The 26,287-nt window shown below is 42.5% G+C and overlaps 1 protein-coding gene across 1 annotated transcript; it reads right to left on the reverse strand.

Annotated features, from left to right (window-relative positions):
* Nucleotides 1–1,755: 1,755 nt before the first annotated feature.
* Nucleotides 1,756–25,000, reverse strand: LOC137886347 (lymphocyte-specific protein 1-like). The gene is made up of 14 exons (XM_068728778.1): nucleotides 24,815–25,000; nucleotides 18,558–18,698; nucleotides 16,605–16,884; nucleotides 15,875–16,011; nucleotides 15,118–15,361; nucleotides 13,795–13,899; nucleotides 13,508–13,531; nucleotides 13,372–13,413; nucleotides 12,300–12,331; nucleotides 11,969–12,053; nucleotides 11,734–11,874; nucleotides 11,493–11,591; nucleotides 11,170–11,275; nucleotides 1,756–2,067 (listed from the first exon to the last, which is right to left on the reverse strand). The coding sequence occupies exons 1-14, from the start codon at nucleotides 24,871–24,873 to the stop codon at nucleotides 2,042–2,044; spliced, it is 1,521 nt and encodes a 506-aa protein (XP_068584879.1). The 5' UTR covers nucleotides 24,874–25,000; the 3' UTR covers nucleotides 1,756–2,041.
* Between the last annotated feature and the right edge of the window lie 1,287 nt (nucleotides 25,001–26,287).

Below are 26,287 nucleotides of genomic sequence, written 5' to 3' on the forward strand. Positions count from 1 at the left end.
CAGGTAAGTGTCGCTCAGATTCACAATGCCCCGACGCGATGATTAATAAAGAGCTCGCCCTCTTCTGCGAGTCTCGATAGATTGAGGTCACGGCACAGTTTTATCACAAAGCTAATCTTATACTTTCCTCTTTTGAGCTGCTCCAGTGGAAGCCTCCCAGATATCCAACCCCAGAGCCTTAAAAGGGGGACTTCTCATGTGTCAGCTGGCCACCTTGTCACTGCAGGAGTCACTTTGACGACAGGGATTCGTGTTCAACATTGACTCAAAACCAGCCAAACATTGTCAACAGCGGCGTATCGCAGTGAGGTCTTTTTATGCTGCAGCTTCTATACTTCAAACATTCAAAAAAACATTGTCAAACTTGCAGTAAAATATCACTTTGGGTGTACTAATCCCGCTTCTCTCAGACCCAACTGGCGCTAACATGACATATATGAAAATGTTAAGGCGAAACATGAGGCTAAGCTCCCAGTCGGCGCAGCTCTGAGAGGATTTGGGCCGTGGGATTGATTTCCAGCAGACTGAGGCCGTTTGTGTGAGCGCGGGACGGCGGGCGGCAGGTGCTCGGTGTCAGTTGGTCGGCGTTTGCTCTTATTTCCCCTCGGTCTAAAAATAGGCCCTGGACCTTTTTCTAGTGTCACCCCCAAAGATCAACTCGCATATTCAGACAGGAAGAGAACAATTCAGATACCTGTTGTTGTTCCTTTCATGAGCAGTGTTATTGTTGAGTTATTTATGGTTCGTTGTTCTTGTGTGTTATTTGTTGTTATTATTGTCAGTTTTATTGTGGATGGTTTCTTGTTTCTTGTAGTTTGCTTGTTTTCTTTCATTTGTTTTTTTGTTGAATCTTTGACTTGTTGTTTGTTGTTATCATTGTTATTGAAAGTAGTTTGTTTTTTCTTTTGGATTTTAATTAAATTTTAGTTCGTTTTTTTCACGGAGTAGTTTCTACCTTGACTGATTCTTGTTAAATATTAAAAAGTAAATGTATTTCATAAAGTGAACAAAACCAACTGTAAAATGTCAGTCACATTTTAATATTTATTATTGTTTATATAAGCTTTTATACATTATGCAGCTCAAACTGTAAACTAAACACATGTTTGTCTTTTATAATCCTGAGCGCATGTTACGTTTATTGTCAGTTAATTATGCTTCTGACCGCTGACCTCCCTCTTATTGTCTCACTTGTAACGCTAATGACAGAATAATTTGGACCCAATTTACCGCTCCTCAGGTTTTAAGTTTCTTTTCTTGTGAGCGTTATCTAAGTGCTCCTCCCCCTCCTCCCCTCCTGAACCTGGTCACCCTCCCGGACCTGTCAATCATCCTCCCTTTGGCTTTACTTTTATTTCCTGCAGAGGTCATTTTTAAATCCGACTGTCTCCTTGAGAGACTATTTTCATAAGTAGTTTGTCATCGTTTCAAAGCCAGCCTTGCCATAAGCAACCGCTTTACATGCCTTTCTATTTCCAATAGTGACGCTTCTTGTAGCCATGCAGCATCTTCAGGACCCAATTAAGAGTTTGGAAACCTGCTAATGAGCCCGTTGTCACGACAGCTCATAGTTTCCTAAAGCCAGCTGCAGACGTGTCTCGGAGCTATTAGCTCGGGTTAAATCAGTGCAGTTGTAGAAGCAGCTGAGTAAACTACAGCGGGAACACAGTGGAAGCAACAATGAGCTCATCTACGCGGTACATGACAGATGAAGCAAACAGAGAAACTCTCCAACGACTAAAGCATTGAGGAATGGAACGTCAGGAATGTGTTTAATTGAAGTTATTTCATTGTAAGGAAAGATTTACTACTGCTGAGATTATTATTCACAAGTTAAAATGAACACCTGCAAACAGAAAAAAACCACACACGCTCACTATTTGCTTCACTACCTTTGGTAAAAATAAATTTGTCATTACAGCATGATTTAAGTACATTTCCAACCTAAAGCTTGACATACAGAGAAGGATAAAGTGATAGTGGATACGCTTTGTGCAGTATCAAAGTTTTCATCATCCAAAATTGATCCAGGTCCAGAGTTTCACAAATCTTCAAAGAACTGTCCAGCTGAAAAGGAGGAAAAACAACTCGTTGTATACTTTAATTAAACACAATTAATGACCATAATCAAATATCTATTACATCCATAATAAAGAAAAAACAAAACTGCCTAGTGATAGAGAACATCACATCATGCAACCAGAAATGTGCTCCGAAATGTAACCTCCCCATGAAACATTTGTTGGATCTTGGCTCAGTTTAAGTCTTTTTTGGGCAACTTTGACTACAAATTATATTATCAGCATTTGTTTTGTTATCAAGCAAATATGATGAAACCAACTTTTACATGATGGGCCTCTTTTGGTGAATACTTTGACTGTTTTGTGTCTGCTATGCTGTTATTATATAAGTGGATTTTTTGAGATGAAGATAATTAGACTGATGCGTCTCGTCTGTCTTGCAGGGGTCTAAAAGAAATGCTGATGGAAGTCGGCTACGTTAACGGGCTGGAGCCTGACCTTTCCCAGCAGTATCCTCCGCCCTTACTGCCAAAACCAGGCAAAGACAACGCGAGGCTTCAGAAACTCAAGAAGAAGAGAGCCAAGAAAAAAGGGAACCTTTCTCAGACGCCCGTCCCCTTTCGCTCCTGTTTGTCACCTGTCAACGAGGCGAGCACAGACCTGGAGCACAGCGACCAGTCCAGCCCACCGGATTCTGTCTACATTGAGGACCCTTCAGTGTCCAGTTTCCCCTTTGAATCCCTCTACGATCACTCTGCATCTGCATTCCCTCATCCTCGGAGCAGCTCCTACGGCCAAACTGGCAGCTTCCCCCCTCCGTCCTACATAGCTCAGATCAGGACTTCTGAGGAGCAGGTGGCTCCGCTGTATGAGTGCTCCTCTTTTTTATTCGATGACGTGACTCCTTTCATGATGCCACCTTCGGTTTCACCACCCCCATCACCACCTGAGCGGCTTCCAGCACCGACTCTTCCCTCTGCTTTCAATTCAAACATGACACCAAATTCCCATGGGTCAGTCACAACAGTCCCTTCGGTCGCTGTGTCGCAATGCAGCACTAAAATATCAACTCACAGCCTGACCCTATCCCCAGCCACCCCCAACTGTGGCCCAGGCCCGGGACCTTCTCCGGTTGCAGACCTACCTCCTCTTCCAGTGCTGCTATCAGTTCCAAACACTCAGACACAACCTTTTGTTCCCAGCCAGAGGGAGACAAACGCCGGTTCAAAGGATAACCCTGAGAGCCAGACGTCGTCCTGGATTGCCAGACCTACCAGTAATGGCAACTTTGCTCCAAGCCAGATGTCCCCTGAGATAACCGCCTCAAAAATATCCCTTGTTGAAGCAGCTAAAGAGACAAAGCCTGAAGCCATGCAAAGCAGGATTTATACATCGAAGGCAACGTTTTATGAGATCTCTAGACCTCCCTCCATCCAGGACCTCACAGCAATAAACCCAACATACCAGGGAGCATCGTTTTCTGATGTATACAGAAAGAAAACAGCTGTGTCAGTGGTGAAACCTGATCAGAAATGGAATGCATCCATGTCCCAATGTGGAAGACCTAAGACTCCTTCTTCTACACCAGCTCGAGTGTCCACGCCCTTTATTGAAATATCCAAACCTAACCCACTTTTATTTGCTACTTTCAAGTCCTCCAAAGATCTACAAGCTCCTGCAATTCCCAACGAAGCTCCAAGACAGAAGTCAGCGATTCAAACCAGTGTTATAAGTAAACCTCCGTCTGCCGCAGAAGAACTGAAGCGAACTGATGTTAATCACATTACTGCTATCAAACAAGCCAGCAATTATGAAAAGATGGAGACACAAAGGAGTATGATAAATCTAAGCGTTGCCAATACTGATCTGTACCCAAGAGAGAACTTGGCATCAAGTATGACTGCACTTGACTCTGCTGTGGTAAAACCAACACTAACAGAGCCAGTCATCCCAAAACTACAAACAAACCAAGTTTCTGAAAGTGAGGCTTCGTCTTTGCCAAAAGTCCCATCATTTTTGTCTTCTGTACCAAATACTCTCAACCCTACGGCAGTGATTTCAATTGAAGCACCACCAAGTCCAACCCCCCTGTCGTCCCCTTATCGTCCCCCTGTGGTCAATGTACGCAAGTCTTTGTCGTCACTACTGGAGAATCAAATGTCATTGGCGACCTCAAAGCACAAATCCCGGTCGACATATTACGGGCTTACTCCATCTGAGTATGCCGCCTATGGAGGGATAAGGACTAAAGCATCCCATCACAGCCCTGCAACCCACAAGTTTAATGGAACCTCTTCAAATAAAACACAGTCAGACGTAGCTGTAAACGTGTCAAAGTCTGATGCAACACAACAAATCAATGAACTTCAAGATCTTCCGTCTTCGGTGGAGGTTTCTGTTTCTAACATTTTACAACCTCCAAAGGATTTTGAGCTTCCAGCGGAACGGATCGTCACACGTAGCGAAGATGTGTTTGAGGAAACTCAGTCTGCAGCTCAAAGTATTGGAATACAATCACTTAAAACATCTAGTGTGGACACAATAAAACCTGAGCTTCCCCTTGGCTTGTCACAGAACACAATGCAACAATCCACAAGTGATGTATCCACACCAAAAGCCTCATACTCTGAGGATCCAATACCAATGTCTAAAGCAGGTGAGGCAAACACACAAAGTGTGGCACTATTTTCTATAGAGGCAACGCAAAATACGACTCCATGCCTGACTGATAGCAATGGTCTGTCGAGTTCTTCCTCACCCTTAGTGAAAGTAAAAACAAATGTTGAAAAACAGCGTAGTTTAAAAGGGATGGAGAAAGGCCTTAATCTTGAGAAAACACCTACAAAACGAGAATCTAAGCTAACAAATGCCAAACAACAGTCAGGACACATAGACATATCTCCGGTCCAGTCTTTCAAAAGTCCCGGTGGAGTTACTCCATCAACAGCAAATGGTCTTGATGTCCAACTCACTGCCAAGCCTGTTAAAGACCTAGCTGATCGTAAAAACCTGGTAGTTCCGTCTCCTGCCACAGATTTAGAGCCCAAATTCTCAGGGAATGCCATCATAAATGGTGCATTAATCTTAGGAATACAACAAGCCAACAAACTGGTTTCGGAAAAAACACTGCCCAGCAAAGTGGCTGCTGACGCGGTTTTACATAAACAAAGTGAAGAAGTTACTCTACTCAATAAAACAAAAATGGGGAACATTTTGCCTTCTGTGGCTCGTAATACCGAACTTATGCTAAACAAAACAAACACTGAGGCACAATTCTCAAATATATTCTCCAAAGAATCAATTATTGCTACCACAGGATCAGTTTTGCAACATGAGCCTGTCACAGCCTCTGTATGTTCTGCACAGTATAGTCTCAGCACAGTATCTGCAGCGGTCCAAAGCACAAAACTCACGCAACAGCTTTGCACTGGAACTAAAATTCACAGGAATAGTCAAACAGTAGGACACAAGATTCATTTGCCAGGAGAAAGTCTCACTTTGAAATCTTCTCAAGCATCAAGTGCACCAAATACACCTGCTGTTAATGGTAATTTAGTGGGAAGATCTAACACAGAACCCAAAATACCTGAGCTTTCTGTCAATGCAACCAAATTACCCAACATTTCAGGCGTTAAATTCCCTTCAGATATGACCTCCAATGTGCCCACAAAAGAGCTCCAAAAGCTAACCAAAACTATTGAGAATGTACTTCTAAACACACAGAGTAGCATATTATCCAATGGCCAAGATAACGTTATTCAAAGAGAAAATTTCTACACAAACTCAAGAAGAGCTACAGTAGCGTCCACAGAAGTAGTTGGAACCAGCCATAACATCCCTGCTAAAGACGCGATACTGTCCAGCCAAGTCAATACAGAACCTAAACTCCCTACTTATAATAATATCGACGCTAACAGAGTCGGCAACTCAACAGTAGACACAGAATTGCAATCACAACTCACCAACGGAAGAGTAAGTTTATTGACTGGGAAAACACCAACAGAGTGCCCCAGTGTAGCTATTATAGGAGAAAACGTTCAAACAAAATGTGTTATTGAAACAAGACCAGCTTCTAATCTTTTAAAAGGAAACACAGTGCTGAACACGCCTAGCAGTGAAGACAAACTGTCTGCAGCATTGAGGTCCTCTACAGACTCGGTCTCACCTGGACAACCAGGAAGTTTAGAGACTATTCCACACGGCGGACCTGTTGCCGAAATTGCCCACTCCAACAAATCCAATTCAGGCAGCAATATTCACGTCCCCAACAAGCCTCATACAGAATCCATTACGCCTATGATGACAGACCCAGCAGTGAGCATTAAACCATCATTTGATACTGTGCAGGTTAATAAAACTACCATGTCATCTAGCCCTGCCATGAGGCATGTCACACCAAAAATCCCTCAGCTGAGATTAGACGGACCCGAGAGTCTAGCTGCAACAAAACCAGCCATCAGTGCAAAACCTGTTTCTGGCCCTGTTGCTCAAACAAGAATCTACACAAACTCAAAAGCAGATGGTAAACAGATTGCCAACGTTCTTGCAGAGCACAGATCGTCTGAGACATCTGCATCACAAAGTACAACTAAATCCACCGTAAAAGAACAATCCCCTTTCATTCAGCCAATAGCAGTCAATGAATCTGTAGCAAGTCTCTCAGCAAGGACAACACATTCTGTAACGTCTAAGACTGAGACAACAGTTTCCTCTTCTTCTGGTTATGCCATGGCTAACAGTGTAGAACAGCAAACCATTGCAAGTCAAATCACGTTGTCTGGAGATAAAGTTCAAACGTCTGTAAATTCGGTGAGCTCTCAGACTGGAGTGAAACAATTTAGGCAATCTGTCAGTGAAACAAAGAAATCTACAGAAACTAACGTTCACATTCTAGATACCGTGTCACACACTCATTTAAATAACCACACTGCCACAAATATTCAACCTCTTGTTGAAGCCACCAGAGATGCTAAAGCCCCACTCATCCCTCCTCGAGTAACTAAACCTTGGAGCACAACAAGAGCCTCCCCTCGACCAGACGCAAGACTGCGTAATACACCTACTCAAAGCTATACTCCTACCTTGCCCCAGTCTCCTCAAACTCCAGTCTCTTTAAACCATACTACAGAAAAGAAACCTTCTTCAGTCATCATTAAAGAGCAGACAAACAATCCCATTACACCTCTTCAAAGTAAAACACCCAGTAGCATCGATCAGCTCTCTGCTAAGTCGATCACAGAGAATATCTCAAAACCAACCACAACTAAAGACTTTTCAGTCCTGACTAACAGTGCAGAGGTAGAGGTAGTTTCCCAAATGCAAAAGATAAAAAGAAACCTAGCAAAAAATTCCAGTAAGGAAGGAAAAGTCTCCTCACTGAACGCTGAAACTAACCCTTCCATCCAATCTGCCGATCCTGTTTTAACCAGTAAACCGACTCTAAAAGCACAACTTCCCACTAAGCAGATAGAATCAAGACCTGTAGAAACAAAATCCTCAGATGTAAAAACAGAATCCTCAAAGCCTTCCCCCAATCCAGTCCAGATTAGCTTGCACACCAGTAACAATCAGACTTCGACAAAGCTACCAGTAGAGAATATTTCCCCTGCAAAGCCAGCAACAGATACTGTCATGAAACCGTCCATAGTTAAAGCCGCTGTGATTGACTCTGCCACTCCTGCCTCTCTGCCTCAGGCCTCAGTCTCAGTCAAACCTCCATCCCCAAACAGAGGAATGTCACCGCCATCTCAGCAAGAAACTGGACTCAAAGCCAAGGACGTTGTGAGGACCAAATCTACACCTGCGCCGACGGAAGCCCTGACGGTCAAACCCTCCACGAAGTCAGCGACATCAACTGCATCTTCAACTGCTGACAAGAAGGCTGTGACGACGGAGGCATCCCGTCCATCCACCGAGGCTAAAGCAGCCCAGAAGCTGAAAGGCCTTAAGGGTAAGCTCAGCGGATGGACACGGCTCAAGAAACACATGGTCGTTGAGCCGGAGGAACTTTCGTTTCCAGAGCAGAATGCCCAATCTCAGGTCGATTCCAGTGGCAATGAGAAAACAGATCAAGGTGGTGATAAGTCATCGGCAGACCAATGTGCTTCTCGGGAAGTGCTTAACAACAAAGATGGTCCCAAGGGGTTGTGGGACGTCCTCCTCTTTCAGATGTTCTCTACCAAAGACCGAATTATGCACCAGATCAACGCCAGCAAGAAAGAATCAGATAAGAAAAAGGAACCTAAAGACGACCAAGGAGAAGTTCCTTCTTTTGTCAGTCGCCTGCCGATTTTGTTGTACAGCCCCCGTTTTGATGCCCGGAAGCTAAAAGAGGCTGCGGAGAAGCCGCTCTCGAAGATAGCAGCAGTGTTTGAAAAGGGGCTGATAAAACGAAAATCGCAGGAAGACGAACACAAGGACTTCAACAGGAAAGCAAGAGGATTTGGTTCAACGAAAACTACAGATATTTAACTTGAACTGATGCAAAACTATGTTTGGGATTGATAAAGTGAAAATAGAAAGATGCAATGATCTCAGATAGGTGCGAGAACCTATCCGAGAAAATGAATCAGTTGAGGTAATTTGGAAGAAAACAGACATTAAACAATTTGTTGATTTATTTCACGATTAAGTTAATTTTAGAAATCAGTCCTGCATTGAGGAGGTAGATTATTCTTGAGGGACAAAAGGATTAAAAGTGTAGTTGATAACTGATAAACTCGCTAAAAGAAAACTACATCCCTACATCAAATAAGTACTTATATTTCTGATATTTTCATCAGTTGTGGTTATTTAGGATGCATTAGGTCTATAAGTTAGCTGATAAAGCATTTACATAGTATCAGAAATAATAATACAGTTACAATTAATACAGCTGTGGCATCTTTGCACTTTTAATAAAAATCAAATAAGGATGTGACTTGACACAAGAAACAAAAGATAATGCAAAGAAAGAAAGGAACATTGCTGTGCAACACTACTTTGTTAGATTGTTATTGTTTCATTTGACGGTAGCCTAGACGTAGTGTTGAATGCATGTACTCTAGATACTTTGACAGTGAGAATATTGTTTCATTTGACATGTTCTACCTTTTTTCTATTTTTCTAAACAGGCTTTTAGCGTACACTGCTGGTAGGCAGATTGCAATCTCTGTAATAAATAGGGCTTTTACATTCCTGGAACAACAGGGCAGATGGATTGTGAAAGATGGAAAAACAGAGCTGGAGGAAGGGTGAAGGTCCAGTCAGAGCAGATTTAGGGTTCTGGAAGTCAGGTAAGGATGGAAACGAAGCAGCTGAGGTCTGGGCTTTTGATCCGGGCAAGAAACTACAACCACACAGGCTGGTACATCTTGAGGCTGAGCAATATGGACAATAATATTGTGATGCCTAAAAGATCTTCTTCTGATATCAGTATATGTTATTGTATATTATCTGCACAGGCTTTTAGGCGCTTAGGTGATCTTTTTGTTTTTTGTTTTCCAGTGGCTCTAGGGAAGAGATGTTAGGTCAATTGGTCCACCACTTTTTGTTTTGGTTGAAGCACCTTAACAATAAAATGAATTGCCAATACATTTTGTACAAACATTCATGGTCTCCAGAGGACGAATCCCGTTTGACTCTGGTGAACGGCTGACTTTTCATCTGGCACCATTTTGATTAGTTCAATACTTTGGATTATGATTCAATACATGCAAAATGAACCACATTCCCATCAGCCTCAGCTGTACTTTGTGTTTGGTGCTAATTAGAAGATGTTAGCATGCTAACACAGTAGACTAACGGTAAACGTTACTTATTAAACATTAGCATGTTTGCGTTGGCACGCTCGGGAGAAAACTGACATTATGATTAAAGCTTTTTGGTGTTATTTTGAGGCCATCACAGCATACTGTTTGCCAAGCCCATCCTGAAATTTTAAATCGCTCCATTTGTATTAGCGATGCTAATAAGGGCTACAAGCTAATCCGTCAGTTGAGGAAAGTATATGAAGACAGACTGAAAGAAATGTTTATGTCTATCAGTGAAAATGTCTTCTGTGTTGAGATCCATTATTTTTGGTGTTATGATAACAAATAAACTGGGTGGATTGTAATTTCTTGCCTCGTGGTGGATCGTCCAGGACTCGTGAACACAATGTCACTGAGTTTAGATTGTAACTGGGATGAAGAAGTGAATACCAAAGAACGGTAAATGAAGGATGATGATGATGATGAAGGTGAAGATGCCTGCAGTAGGAGTGATAGCTGGAGAAGACGTTCATAACGGGTGGGATGTGTCACAGCTTTGGAGGATTTTGGCGCTGCCGTAGAATATGTTTGCATGTTGTTGTTGATATTTTGACCCTTTTCGACTCTATTTCGGGAGTTTAAAAATTTGGTGTTAACCCAAGATGACCGTCACGATGTGGAGTCTGTTTTAGGTGAGGGGGACTTCACCCCTAAGCTAACCACAGCCCCATTTATTACACTGATGCTTAAACTATAACGTGCTTTTGTTCACCGTGTGATTCTCAACGATGCATAAAGTTGAATGTGAAGCTCTCGTCTTGTATTTCTCAATTTTTAATCACAGGATTGACACCTAAAATAATTACGGTGATTTTGTAATTTAGACAGAATAAACTAGTGTTTGTTCATGTGGATGAAGAAACTACGCTGAGGCTCATTGATGCATTTTAATAGTTTTTGAACTAACAACTTTTTTTTTTCCATTGTTGTCCTTTTAATTTGATTTATTGACAATAAGAAAAATATGGTACATCATGAGAATTAATCTTTAATTTGTTTTTCATGAAGTTTGTTGGTTATTTGGGTTAAATTTGAAAAAAAATCATCTTTTGAATATAGAAAGTAAAAAGAAAGAATAATTAAATCCCAAACTTATGATAGAATATATTAGACAAATCCAATATCAGTCCATTATATTCATAACTTCTCTTCAGATGAATGAAATAAACCAGTTTTGCAGATTAAAGTAAAGTTAGAATGAGCTGCAGAAAAACAATTAAACTAATGTGAAGACGAGCCAAGTTTGAACTATTTATGGTGTTTAAAACCCAAAATATGTAAACAGGTTACAATCTAAACATGTCGTACATCATTGCAGACCAAAATGAATGAATGAATGAATGAATGAATGGACTCACCTGACGGGCAGTTTGCGTCCTCACTGCAATCGTTCTCACCAGAAACCTTCTCGTACTTGCCGTGACCCGTCACCACAAACTTATATCTTTTACCGGAGGAGCTCTCCTGAAATCCAGAGACAAATTCACAAACGTGTCACTGACTCTGCTCTGTTTAACTGAGTCGAGACGGTTTACAGCAGACTCTGGTTCCATGACACAGAAGAAGAAACAGAGGAACGCTGATTGAAAAGTCATCAGACGAACAGAGCTGAGGACAAAAGCAGAAACAAACGGTTGTTGTGGATTTTTGCCAAATGTAAAAAAGTTAAATCCTGACTCACCGCTGGTCTGGAGGGCGAGCTGCACCTGCTCCCGTCTTCACCTCCTTTCACCCACTGATTGATGAGATTAGCCACACCCACTTTTAAACCATCTGCATCCTGAGCCAGAGAAGAAGAAATATGCATAAAGAGGAAAACAACAACAGCAGCAGCAGCAGCATGAAACGTCCTCATAGGAACCGATGAAAACGACGAGTCGTTCTGCATCAGCTGCTGTCACCATAAGGCTGACATCACTAACCTTAGACGGGGAGACTGAGGCGGCACTTTGGCTCCAGGCTTCTCCGGCCTCAAACAGGCTCTTCTTGGAGGAGACGGGCTCGGTGGGACTCGTCAGGTCCGTCAGCGCCTGACTCCCACACCTGCCTTCCTTTGTGGAGACCTGCGAGAACACAAAGTGAGAACCAGGACGGTTAGATTAAAACACTGTGATGAGGAAGAAGAAGAAGAAGAAGAGGAATTCTTTGGGGTTTTACCTCGAGAGCATGTGTGTACATCTCCAGCTTCTTGTCGATCTTGGAAACAGCAACAGGGGGCAGCGTCTTCTTTATGTTACTGCTGCTTCAGAAGAAGGTAGAAATAATATTAATAGTAATAACTTTATTTATATAGCCCCTTTAAAAATAAGAGTTTACAAAGTGCTTTGTAATAAATAAAATAAATTAAAAAAAAATAATAATAATAATAAAAAATAATAATAATAATAAATACAATAAAAAAAAAATTAAAAAAAATTTGGGAACATTTCCAACGGGTGAAGACTTGTTCAGTTAATCTTTTAAATCACACAAAGAAACACACACTCACCTTTTCCTCAGAGACTCGGTTCTCTCGATGATCTGAGAAAACAGAATGAAGAAGTTCTCTGATTAAAACTGACAGAAACTTCAAACACACTTGAGAAATGAGACAGAAACACAGAGTTCAGGCCTATAAACAGTAAGTTACACAGTATGTTCCCTTCATGGTTTAAACATGAACATGGGGTTTAAACATAGACTAAATTAAGATGTTACTTTATTCAGCTTTGGTCCTGGTTCAACAGACCGACCCGAGTCTCATCACACGAGCCAACATCTGCTCTATTGTCTCAAAGACTCTGAATCTGTTTACGTGATCGAGCTTTGAACGACATTTAATATGAATATTATTATTATCATCATCATCATTATTAACAACAGTAATAATAATAATAATGATAATATTCCACATATTTAAACGTAATTTTAAAAAAACATTTCACCAATGAGGCAAAAAATCTGACAATTAAAAATCATACAACAAATAAATGTAATGAAGCAAAAACATAATAATATTAATAACATGCATCTAATAATTTTTATTGTTGATTAATCTGTTGATAATTTTCTCTCTTAAATCGATTAGTAAAATGTCCATCAGTGTTTCCAAATGTCCAAACGACATCCTTAAATGTCTTGTTCTGTCCATAAATCAAAGTTATTAATTTTACTGTCACAGAGGAGCAAAGATACCAGAAAATATCCACGTTTAAAAAACATGGAATCAGGTTATTATTATAAAAAATAATAATAATTATCATGATAGTTGGTAATTAATTTAACAGTTGACAGCTAATAGATTCATTGTTGCAGATCTAAATAATAATAATAATACAGATAATACAAATAAAACCCTGATAGCAGTAACTTGACCAGCTTCTTCCCCGAACCTGACCCTGACGCTGACCCCGACCCTGACCCTGACCCTGACTCTGACCCCGACCCCGACCCTGACCCTGACCCTGACCCCGACCCTGACCCTGACCCTGACCCCGACCCTGACCCTGACGCTGACCCTGACCCTGATCCTGACGCTGACCCTGACCCCGACCCTGACCTCCGTCTCCAGCAGCACTCACCGAGCATTTACCATCTGTCGAGAGTCTGTTGTTCACTTCATCCTGTAAAGACACACACAGATGACTGCAGCAGCACCGCAGACTACGAGAACAACTCTGACATGAAACATAAAGAGTGACTTTGAACAGGACTTACTGGGTAAAACTGAATGAGGAGTTTCTGGAGGAGCAGCCGGGAGCATGAAGGAGACACAACGTGGTTAACGTGACTCAAAGCTACGTCGTTTCACTGTAATTCATCACATTATCCTGATACAGTTAGTGGTTTTATGACCACTATGACCAGGCTTAGCAACAGTAGTGAAGGTTTGCTTTAAAGGTTGTTAAATGCTGCTGCTTTAATTTGGAGAAAGAAAAGTGAGACAATCTGTAAAACTGTATTGCACAGACCCCCCCCCCCCCCCCCGTGGTTTGATGAGATACCTTGAATGTGGGGCTCATGGGGCCGTAGTTTAACGGCTCCTCGCCTTCACCGCCGCAGCAAAGAGAGGCTGCAGATCTCCCGTTCATCTCCTCACTCCTCAAACTCTAGGACACCGACAATACAAACAAATATTACCAGTCCACAAGCAGAAGTCTGATCAATCGGGGAAAGGCAATACAAACATTGGTATGAATATCTAATTGTGTTAAACGTCGTAATCTGGGGAACGGTTGTCCTCAATACCTGTTCTTTCTCTGGTTTCTACTTTTAAGAATGTGTCTTCACCACCCTGGTGATTTGGCGGCAAACCACTGGTGCTAAAAGCAGGAATTTGTTCCAGCGTCTTACATCATCGCTGCGCGTCTCATTTCCACACGCGAGAGCCAGAGCTGCATTCTTTCACTTTTATTACTTTCAGATTTGAAGCCAAAAAAAAAACACTTTTTTTTTTCTTCATGCATGCATGTGTTTAATTAAATGTTATGAAACGCTAGGAGAAACACATTTGGTGTTCTGCAAGCACACTGCTGCTCAGTAGTGTTTTCATCATAACGCCACACAATGTGGAAGAGTTGGACATGATTGACAGTATACGTTTTAGAGATCCAGTCATGAAAGTAAAACTGGAAAGTAGACGATAAAGGTACCCTACAGTGTTACAATAATAACACAATAAACTTTATTTTAACGTTAAAGTGGCTTTACATGTTTGCACCAACCAGGAGTCTGAATGTGCTCAACAAATCACAAAATCTTCTGAGCAGAACTTACAGTTTAGCCTGAGGATAATGCTAAATAATGCTCATCAAGTTTGCAAACAGCTTCTCCTCTGGGGATCATGAATGTAGTCAGTAAATTCTATGGTGATTTCACCTTCATATTTTCTTATATCTGGTATAAAGACATTGTGGTGTGATTGTGGAGCTACAGGAAATCTAGTCAACAAAAACATGAGGATTTGTCCTCTGGGGACCATGAACATCGACAGTACAATTCATCAGTTTTCAGGATACCTTGCCAAAGACTGAAGAGTTGGTGAACGAGAAATTTCAATGTGAAAAAAATCCAGGGAATCTCCAAACTAATTAGTTTAAAATGTATTAAATAATTAATTTAATTCATCCTCTGGTGACCATGAAAAGATTCAAGATTTGAAAGGTGGTTTCAAATATAATTTGGTGTGGATGAAGATGACGGTCGATGGAAAGGTCAACTAACTGACAAATGTCCTCTTTAGGTCTGGGGGTAAGAGTTACAGGTACAAGTAAAGGTAGTAGTAGAGGTAGTAGTAGTATTAGTAGCAGTATTATTGCAAAGCAAACCTTGTCTGGCATCCTGTGCTCTTCCTCCTTCTCCTCCTCCTCCCGGTGTTTCTCCTCCCTCCTGAGATGGAGGTCTTCCATCTCTTCATGTGTGAAGCTCAGTTCTTCTTCCTCCTGATCATCTTCATCTCTGGGTTTCCGTATGGTTCCTGCTGACTCCCTCTGCGGAGCAGCCTGCATCTCTCGGACCTCCTCCTGCTGCACCTCCTGCTGCACCTCCCCATCCACCCTGCAGGCCCCTCCGCTGTGGAGGAGGAGATTTAACTGGTTCAAAAGGTGGTTTCGTATACAAGGTTTTTCTTTTGGGACGACATTACATTTAAACCAAAATTGTGTTAAAGCAACAAAACCACCAACAGTTAGGTTTAGGCAACAAAACCACCAACAGTTAAGTTTAGGCAACAAAACCACCAACAGTTAGGTTTAGGCAACAAAACCACCCGTCTTCTGGTTGAATGTCCTGTTTGTTGGACCCGTCCATCTCCCCTAACCCTACCAATAGTCGTCTTTTTGGATACTTGCTCTGACTGTTGCTTAGTCAGGTGGATGTATTGAAGTTATGTCCAACATGAATAAGGCTCCTCATTGACTTTCCATTGGGAAAATTTGTGTCCCCTTTACATGAAACCAATAGATTGCATTTCGTGACTATTTCACAAACTGCCATGATCCTGGGCTGGATCTTAGGATACAAACACAGAGACAATACAAACACACTGAGCAAAGAGAACAGGGAGGTAAAGAGTGGTCAACACACCGTGGCCTCATCGTCCCCGCCACCAGGTAGGACGTCCTGTCTGCTGGCTGGCCGACGGCGTGCTGCAGCCTGGCGTCCTGAGACATGAAGACCGTTGAGCTGTAGGACATCCTGACTTGCTTTCTGTCGACGGACATCTAAAAACGAACCACAAGCAAAGCATTTCAAACTGACAACAGTAATGCAAAAAAACAGATACCCAACCCAGTGGTGTTATCAGTGTTTGTTGAATTGCAATTTTTAAAACATTTTTTATTGAAGCACACCAGAAAAAGATGGTGATATTAAAAGCGCCATTTGCAAAATGTTGTGTGTGACTGGGCCGTAGGGCTGACCCTGTTTTTAAAGGTGCTATATAAATAAAGCTATTAGTATAATTACATAGGCTTCACGTGCTGAACAACAGCGGAGGAGAACTGAATACACACTGCCTTCATGCTTCTTCTTCTTCTCTATTTGTGCCGTCATTCTGACCTTTGTGGACATTTTGTATCATAGCAACGAGACACAAACAAAGCGTCCCAGCTGAAAGAAGCCCTGCGCCTCATTGCCCTCCTGTGTTAATCAATAAATAATGAACAAGTATTCAATTCAACCGTCGTCATTTAAAAAGCCACAATATACCTGATAATATAGCCTAACAATAAATCAGGATACATGAAGTATTTTGCAAAACAATAATACACCAGAACAATAGAGACAAGCCACATCTAAAAACCCCAGTGTTCACCTTCTCTGGAGGTCTTGATGAAGCTCCCTGACACCGACTGCGTCTCTCTGGCTCACATCCCTCCTCCTTCTCCTCCTCCTTCTCCTCCTCTTCACCCTCCTGCCGTTTCTCCTCTTCAGGCTCTGGTTTCCACCGTTGCGTTAAAGGTCTCTGCAGCCCGGCCCTGCAGTCATCCCGCGCCTCCTGCTCACTGCGATTCTCCAACCTGTGGCTCCAGTCGCTGAAGCCCTCGTCCTCCTCCAGAACCAGGCAGCACCGGGGCTTCAGCTCCTCGTCCGACCTGATGAGGAGAACCCGAGTGGAGAACCGTTGACAGGAAGTGGAGTCGGAAGTGTTATTTTGGAAGAAACGCAGACGTGATACAACCATGTCAGTGGTTCAGAGGATAAAAGCAAAGATCTATTCATGAGTCTGGACGAACACTTCATTCTCAATCTCAGCAACACTTGAAAAATCCATCACAGTAGCCCCGCCCCTAAAGCATCCCCTACTTTATGGTCTGTTTGACTCTAAATGGAGCATAATGTACTAAATGAACATCATGCTGTATTGAAGAAGACAGGAAACTAGAGATTGAGACCATAAACTCATGTTTACAATGTTTACTGAGGGAATAAATCAAGAGAGAAGTAGAGTCATTTTAGACTAGACTTCTATACAACCAGAGGAGTCGCCCCCTGATGGACACTAGAGAGAACGCAGCTTTAACACATTTAAAACAGGATGTTTTTCTCATCTCCTCCATCTTGTTTTCCCAAAAATTTGCTACACGCTAAACACGCTAACTCCAGATCTGAATGGTGAGTGATCTAAATATGGTGGAGAGCAGGTGAACCGAGTGTCACATGGCAGAGTGTTGATGCAGGCGGCACACCTGCAGCTTCAGGCTCCAACAGAGACGGTGATCATGGAAACAATACACAGAGAGGCGGTGAGTGAGGCCTCCTGTTCCAGGTCAGCTCGGATCAGCAGACCTCATCAGCACTAACTGAACACCTGAAAGCTGATGAAGTGGTTTCTAAACGTTAGCTGTGTGTTTAACTTTCATTTAATTCAGGGGATTTATCACACTGACCAGTGCAAACACAGTTTCTACTTTTTTTCCTCCCTGAATTCATTGCAAAGAAAGATTCAACAGTTAAATCACTCGATGCAAGAAGCTCCACATAATCACAGCGAAAATACAAACGACTTCGTTCCTCTCTTAGAGTTTTTTATTTCCGCTGTTCTTGATCATTTGGGGTAGTGAACCATTTGCTGTCGGAGCTTCAGAGTCATCATGTCATAGTAGTATTAGTGTGACTCAAATCTCCAGCCAGGAGGAACCGTGAAGCTTAATGACTGAACCGGCGAACAGCGCAACGTTTCACAAGTGAGGACGTTTCCCCTCGAGAGACGTCACGTCTCCGACTGATCAAACACAAAACTGACGCGGCAGCTCGTCCTCCTGCAGCATCGCTGGAGTCTTTTCCTCTGTAATCAGCTCTGAAGCTGTAAAAATGGCCGCCGCCACCAACAAAGCTCAAAACAAAAGGACTCAAAGATATCTGTCCAACCTGAGCTGAGGACAGTTAAAGACACACAAGCTAAAAGCTGTTCTCACTAAAGGTTTGTGACTCATTTTTAAATGAAATAGTACTTTTGTAAAATGGTACAATGCTTAATGTTTGATTGATCTGTTGTTCACGCGTCTGTGCATGAAGGAGCTAGAATCACCGCCTCACGGATTTGTTTAAAAAAACTAAACATAATTGTTGTTTTCCTGTGACGATAGAACTTTATTTTGAAAAGACTGTCTGCATCAAAACAGGAGCGGAAATTGACTCGTGTTGCCAGACTTTCGTCGGAAAACGCACACAAGATATACAAACTGTTTGCACGAGGACACGTCGAGCTGTCACAGTTGTATTTACGTGGAGACATAATCCCGCCGCGAGGCGTTCAGGTACTCACTCTGTGTTGTGTGGGAGCTCGCTGTGTTGGGGGGCCTCCGGACAGGAGGGGCCCCCCGCTCCTCTCTGCGTCTCCCTGGATCTCCTCCTTCGCTCCCGCTCCACCTCCTCGGCGTCCTCCTGGCTCCGCTGGGCCGTCAGACTGCAACCGACATGGAGACCGACCGGCTGTTAACACACTCATTAAACACCCCCCAAAAAATGACTTAGTTAAGAAGTTATAGATGCAGGAGACAGTTTACATCTCAGGGGCTCCAAGGATAGACGTCTTAACACATCAGTTCCCCTGTTAGTAGCTGTCAGAAAAATTATCTTCCTCCACACAGTTTGACTTTATATATTGACTGTATATATTCTGTATCTGCTTTGACACTGAGACAGTATCCTCTTACAAAGATTCGTATGATATTTTACCAAAAAATGTCTTGTTTTTTGTGTCCAGCAACACGTTACATGAATACAGTCTTTGTACAATAAACTTCCGTCTTCACAGAAAACAACGTATTTATTTTAGCCAACGAATCTACTTGGTTACGTTTAGGCCACTGGACTACTTTGTAGTCAAACTCCTGAGTTTAGGAAAAGATCGTTGATTAGGTTGATTGGTTGATTGGTTGATTAGGTAAATTGAAATAAATCAACGTTGACTTCTCGCTTCACACGGTCTCCTGGATGAAAGGATGAAAGGTCTCCCCTCCCTCGCAGTGAGGGCTTTTGTGGTCTTTGTGCTTTCTCGTTCATCCAAACCAACATTTTTGTTTTAGGGCTGCATGATTCTATCAAATAGAAATGTTGTTAATGTGTTGTGCATCATTTCATACACGCATTTCTCCAAAGTGAATCCAGACATATTTGTTATTTTTTGACATTTTAAATAATTTTGTTGGTTTGACTTCACAGAATGAGTTTAAGGGATTAAATATGAACAAAACTAGTACTAGTAACTAGTAAACTAGTCTATTTGATGCTACTTAATCACTTGTAAAGAGATGTTGAGTTTAATGAAGATGATAAAGTTTTCCCTCCTCTTCTTCCACAGCGGCCCAGAATCCATCCATCCCCAGAGGCTCAAAGGTTCCAGATGCACGACAAGGCTGGAAGTGTCAGACACCCACATGTGATTGTTGAACATGTCAAGAGCACTAATCTGCTGCTAGAACAGCCTCCCCTTTCCTGGCTGCAGCCTCTCCACCAGATGTTGGACCTGGCTACAAGGATGTACTCCCATTGAGCCCCAAGAGCATTAGTGGGAACAATGTGAGGAGACCTCATCCTGAAGGTGTCAGGGCCTTGTTGCCTTTAAGTTGGCCGCACACCGTCGTCTAAATTATCACCGTGTGCTGCAGCTGTATTTCTTTTAAATGGAACTAAGAGGCCAGAAACCAGAAGACGAACAGCTCTAGACTAAACGTACATGAAGGTTTGTGGACAGAGGGGCATCACATGCAGGCTGATATAGTGAAGGAACCAAGTCGGCAGAACAAATGTTGGCTTTGTAACTTTCTGCAAACCGTGGATTCGTAGAATGTTTCTGAAGCAACGATACGTTTCATATCAGGCTCACGTCACGCTCACAGAAACGTACAAAGCCACATGGCATTGTGAGTCGACTGGTTTGATTTTGGGAAATGAAACTACTTGATTAAGATTAGTGTTTTTGGTTTCAAACAGGACACGAACGGCGGTCTCCTGGGTGAAAGTGCGAGTGTTTGTTGGACCTCTCCACCCGGTGGACTTTGTTACTCTTTGTCACTTTACGCCACGTAACGTCACGTCACTTTACGTCACGTCACTTTACGTCACGTCACTTTACGTCACGTCACTTTACATCACGTCACGTCACTTTACGCCACGTCACTTTACGCCACGTCACTTTACGCCACGTAACTTTACATCACGTCACGTCACTTTACGTCACGTCACTTTACGTCACGTCACTTTACGTCACGTCACTTTACGTCACGTCACTTTACGTCACGTCACTTTACGTCACTTTACATCACGTCACGTCACTTTACGTCACGTCACTTTACGTCACGTCACTTTACGTCACGTCACTTTACGTCACGTCACTTTACGTCACTTTACATCACGTCACGTCACTTTACGTCACGTCACTTTACGTCACGTCACTTTACGTCACGTCACTTTACGTCACGTCACTTTACGTCACGTCACTTTACGTCACTTTACATCACGTCACGTCACTTTACGTCACGTCACTTTACGTCACGTCACTTTACGTCACGTCACTTTACGTCACGTCACTTTACGTCACGTCACTTTACGTCACTTTACATCACGTCACGTCACTTTACGTCACGTCACTTTACGTCACGTCACTTTACGTCATGTCACAAGTAGATTTTAGAAAAAAGGGAAACCATTTCAGAAAGCTCATTCAGCGCTCATGTTTCCAGAGGGAGGGACTTGATAACAATAACCCCTTTTTTATTGTCCGAGCACATCTGGTGGAGATCTGGCCAGCTGCTGGGCTGTTTCACTTCACTTCAGTCTCTGGAGAGAAACAAAGAGAGAGAGAGAGAGAGAGAGAGAGAGAGAGAGAGAGAGAGAGAGAGAGAGAGAGAGAGAGAGGAGGAGGAGGAGGAGGAGGAGGAGGAGAAGACTGAGAGAGAAAGAGACTGTCATCCAGAGGAGCCAGAACTTCATCATACTTATGGAGGTCTGGAGAAAATCTGATCAAAAAATTGGAAGAACAAGAACTATGGAAATAATCAGTGAGCCAATTGTCTCTGGAGAGCACCTGCTGGTCGAATACAAACCAGTTTTCCAAAGTGTGTCATTGTTTAATTATGGTTTTCATAACTTGGATCATATCTTTGTAGATGTGGCCGTGATGTCGTTGTGCTCACCGGTGTAATCGCTCTGACTGGATGTCAGACAGTCATCCAGTTCTTAAACCAGCACTGAAGGTTAACCAAACCTTCAGTGGTCTGTGGTAAACATCCACCATCGACTACAGACGGACTTCTTGCTTCAACTTTGACCTACTGCACTCACTCTTTTAGTTTTACTTCCTAACAAAGTGGTTTACGTCGGATTAGCTATTATAACGAGTTCAAACCTGTTCTGATGAACTAGACTTTTCCTTTTTCTGGATCCTTAACGATGTCAGAGATCGGCTCCTCGTTTTTGTGCAATAATAGTTTCCAAAGCTTACAAGTTGTCATGAGCTTCAGGCGTCCGTGTTTGACAATCAAGTGGACGATCAGTAACCCAACGAGGGAATCTGGTCCTAAAAAGGAGAAAATCACTAGATTTGATGAACTCCAGACCGCCGAGGCCTCGTATCGACTTAAAGAGGACGTGTCATGAAAAACTCATTCATTTGGGAATCTGGAGTTCTTTCAAACCCACAAACTATGAAATAAGATGAAAAAACTCTTTTATTTGACCGGTGTGGCCAGCTAGTCGTCCAAAAAGTCTCATTTGATTGGCTTATTTTTTTTTGCAGGATGAGTCAACAAACATTTGAAACCGTAACTAAAGCCTGAAGACGCTCTAACTTCGGTTTCACTGAGACTCTTAAAAAGACAGGCGCGTCAACGGAGCGTTTCAGACAGACGGTGAACACAGCTATATTCAGACAGACAGTAACATGTTCTAGTAGAAACCTAAAATACAAGTATGAACCTGAAAATGAGCGAGATATGTCCCCTTTAAGACAGACTCCGCAGATTGTGGGTTTAAACGCTGCAGCAGCATCGGGGAAGAAAAACCGGCCAAAGCCTTGAAGCTGATTGGTTCTCATCACGAGATAAAACATGCAAACCATTAGCTTTTGTAATGCAGAGGCATTGACCCAAAAATATGATTAATCCTCCCAACATGTCGACCAGTCAGCTCATCGAACATTTGGGCTGAATGACATCATCAGCGCTGAAAGAACACCAAAAAAAGTCTGGAGCTGATGTCCTCGGTCGCGGCTGCTGGTGAGGACGCTGGCCGTGAGGACGCTGGCCGTGAGGACGCTGGCTGTGAGCGGCTGCGGTTCATTGTTTATGTGGGAAAAGTGACCGACGTGAGATCAGAGCCGCCGGAGATGCAGAGGGAGCCACGTTGGTCATTAGTTTCTGTGAATCAATGTGATGCGTGAGAGGGAGCCATTTTTAGGAGGAACTGGATCAACTGGGGATGAGGTTTGATTGTCTGATGAGGTCATCGTCGCTGGCTGAAACGCAACAAGGGGAAAGGAGGGCGAAACCCTTAAGAAGGACCTTAAGTACTTTATATATATATATATATATATATATATATATATATATATATATATATATATATATATATATACGCAGTTTTTAGGAGACAGGGTTACTAACGAGAGAACTTCGGCGGCTCCACAAATATCTCTGAACACAAAGCTGGAAAACAGCTGCGATGACGGACGACATGTCGAGACCATGAAAAGGTGAAACGCAGGAGATCACAAACTGTAAGAGTCGGTCGATGAGGCGCGTCTCATCACAGATCACAGTGTCTCGTCTCTGCAGGACAGTCTGTGCTTCCAGGTACCTTCAGAGTCCGCCGGGACATTTAACTCGACGCTGTGCGGCACGAATGTGAAACGAGCAAATTGTGGGGGAAATCTGTCTGATACGCATCACTTTTTCCACCGTTACACAATGAGGCAATGGAGGCCTGGGGAACTGCATTTTCTTTGTGTGTGCAGTTGAGCGTGGTGGGGTGGGGTGGGGGGGGGGGGGTGGGGGGGGGGGGGGGGGGGGGGGGGGGGTTGCAGGGCTCAGCCAGATGATGTCATGGCCATTAAGGAAGTTGCAGCAATAAAAGAAGCCATTGAACTCAGAGTTTAGTGTCAGTCACACAGCAATGTTCCACCGATCGCTGAGGAAACAAGGAGGAGGGTGTGAGGATGAGGAGCAGGAGTTAGGAGAGGGATGGAGATATAGAAAACGTATTATTATTAACTAATTAAATAAATCAGAGTCGACTGCATCAAGAGGACAAACTATGTTGACATACATAGGTACAACGAAAAGAACAAAAAGACACAATCGAAGGTGATCGGATTGAAACTGAGCCTCCACCGTCGTCCTGAAGTTACAGAAAAAAAAAGTTACAGAAAACTACAGCCGCCTTGTTTTTTGGGGTTTGATTTTGCCGTTAGAGACGTTAATCAGTGCGATTAAAGTATGATGCAAATAAAGAGAGACTCAAGTGTTGATGCAGCACGATACAGAAGAAGAACATGTGCGTTGTGTTTCGCCGTGTTGCACCGCTTTGTCTCTGCAGCGAACTAAACACCGACTCTAGAGCGAGCCCTTCACGGTGTTATGGCACCTCAAGGCCACCGTAGGTCTACGACACTGTGAACCAGGCGGGAAAAGGTTTGACCAGGATCGTTTTTCTTTGGGGCCAGTGTTTGTTGTTGTAATACTAATTATGGCCACAAGAGGCTGAAGTCCAACTAACCCGTGTTCCGAATAATAATAATAATTTTCTTACAGGTGAGTATTACAACAACAAACAGGAAAAGTATCCTGACAAATTGAAACAAAAGGAAATTGAGGAAATAAGAAAGACTCTCCTTGAAAAACATTAATCCAGACTAAGAAAATTAATTACCAAAATTAATTTTCCTCAGTTGCCTCTCAGGGCTTCCATAACAAAGACAAAAACAAGACAGTAAGGAGTGGTAGATATGGCTGATAGCTCACTACTGTCATGTTGTTATCTCCTTTATCTCAACGTACATCATGTGTAGATATCAAGTCTCTCACTCCGTCAAACTGTGGACCACTGATCAGACTTCCTGTTATTATGTATTTCAATGTGTTGTGTTCAAGTGTTTAATTTGGCTGCAAGACAAAGTTTGTCTTCATTGGACAATAGAGTTAAAAGTTAAAAGCAAATAATCCTAATTTTCTTCTGGGTTTACTTCTTGACAAAGGTGACGGATGCTGAATGATGACTGTCAGAGGTTCAACCAAAGCCACAAACGTATCCCCGTTTACCCCAAAACCTCCTCCTCTCACCTCTCACTTTTATAATGTTCTAAACTATTATGACATTAAAATGTGACACAACCACATTCTGAGAATGTATATGAACATGTTAAATACTGCAGCACACTCATGTTTTTAGTAGTAACTCTATCTGTCACATAACTACTGGATTAAAAAGTAAACGCAACATAAGAAGCAGAAAACTGAAGTAAAATACAAGAATTGACTCATTTTTCGCTGCAGGTACGATTAAAAGAAGGCTAAACCGTCTCACCTGATGAGGTTCTGCAGGAGCTGTCTGCTGGAGCTTTTCCTCCTGATGGACTCAGACATGGTGGACTGGGCTGCTGCCGGTCTGTGGTCCCGATTCTGGTCTGCGCGCAGCCTCTGGTCCTGGGTCTGACCTCGGTCCTGGTCCTGGAGGCTGAGACGTTTCCTACAGCTGCTCTCTTGTTCTTCTTTGTGCGTCTCTCTCTCTCTCTCTCTCTCTCTCTCTCTCTCTCTCTGTTTGGTTGCAGCTCTCTCCTCCCTCCATGTGGTTTTCATTGAGGCGTTCTGACCCCCCCTCTCTTTCTCTCTCCCTCTCTCTCTCTCTCTCTCTCTGTCTCTCTGTCTTTCTCTCTCGCTCTGTCTCTCTGTCTCTCTCTCTCTCTCTCTGTCTCTCTCTCCCACTCTCCCTCTCTCCCTCTGTCTCTTTGTCTGTCTCTCTCTCTCTCTCTCTCTCTCTCTCTGTGTCTGTCTCTCTCTCTTTCTAACAGGGGTCATGTGACTCACCCATGGGGGGAGTAAGACGATATCAGTGGATCAGTGACATTATGATATGTATGTGTATTGTTCATATTCATGATGTGAGGAGAGCGACTGAGACACATTTAGAGACGGCTGCTTGTTATCGTAGCGTTATGTACATATATTACTTTTTACATTTTCCTTTATTTATATTTTCTCTTATATTCCTCAATGCTAATATATATAAGATATATAGAGTAACAGTAACGTACAAGTTTCTCCCCGGAGATCAATAAAGTATTCCGGCTCTGAAATAATAAACTCTAGTGTTTCTCACTGAGCTTTAACAATAAACTAACGGTTAATACAGCTTCATTCAGCTTCATTCAGCTTCATTCAGCTTCATGCAGCTTCATTCAGCTTCATTCTCTGAGAGTCACCAATAAGAACACAGAGTCCTGACTGTGAAGAGATTTACAGTCTAACAATCATCGGTGGTCGTCTCACTTTTGAACAAACCTCTTTAACAAGTCAAGTTGACTTATGATCCGTTAGTTTTCACTTTTCTGTTGAGTTCAAAGTAGCAGAAAACAAACAGTAAAGGTGATAAATAACGTCTAAAAACAGATGATTTTGAAAAGCACTTAGAAAAAAAAAACTGGAAAAATCCTCAAACATTTATTTACTTTATATACTTTTATATACTTTTATATATTTATATAGAACGTGGCAGAAAACTGCAAATATGCAGTTCCTTATATCAGGCCTTTGTTGTAATCTAACAGAATACTATGTCCATTACTTTTGGATTAAGAGAGCTGTTATAATAATACGGATAATAATAATTCAATAAAGGAGTAGGAATAGACTGGCTGAATCTGGTACAATGCATTCATTCTCCTTGTGTTTTAAATAGTCCGTGACGTCATTTTAAAGTAATTCATAAAAATGTTTCTGTCTGTGTGGCAGCAGGAGATGAAGTAAATACGTGGTAGTAATGAAGCGACCGGCTGTGACG

Source organism: Cebidichthys violaceus, unplaced genomic scaffold, assembly GCF_023349555.1.
Source record: "Cebidichthys violaceus isolate CVI_PGR_0920_01 unplaced genomic scaffold, fCebVio1.0.p SCAF_43, whole genome shotgun sequence".
Taxonomy (NCBI): Eukaryota; Metazoa; Chordata; class Actinopteri; order Perciformes; family Stichaeidae; genus Cebidichthys; species Cebidichthys violaceus.

Coding starts and splice junctions, on each gene's coding strand:
- LOC137886347 (XM_068728778.1), bottom strand. CDS start 24,873: ATGTCTGAGTCCATCAGGAGGAAAAGCTCCAGCAGACAGCTCCTGCAG. Junction 16,012..16,604: donor CATCAAGACCTCCAGAGAAG/GTGAACACTGGG, acceptor GTTCGTTTTTAG/ATGTCCGTCGACAGAAAGCA. Junction 11,592..11,733: donor CCTCAGTCTCCCCGTCTAAG/GTTAGTGATGTC, acceptor TCTCTGGCTCAG/GATGCAGATGGTTTAAAAGT.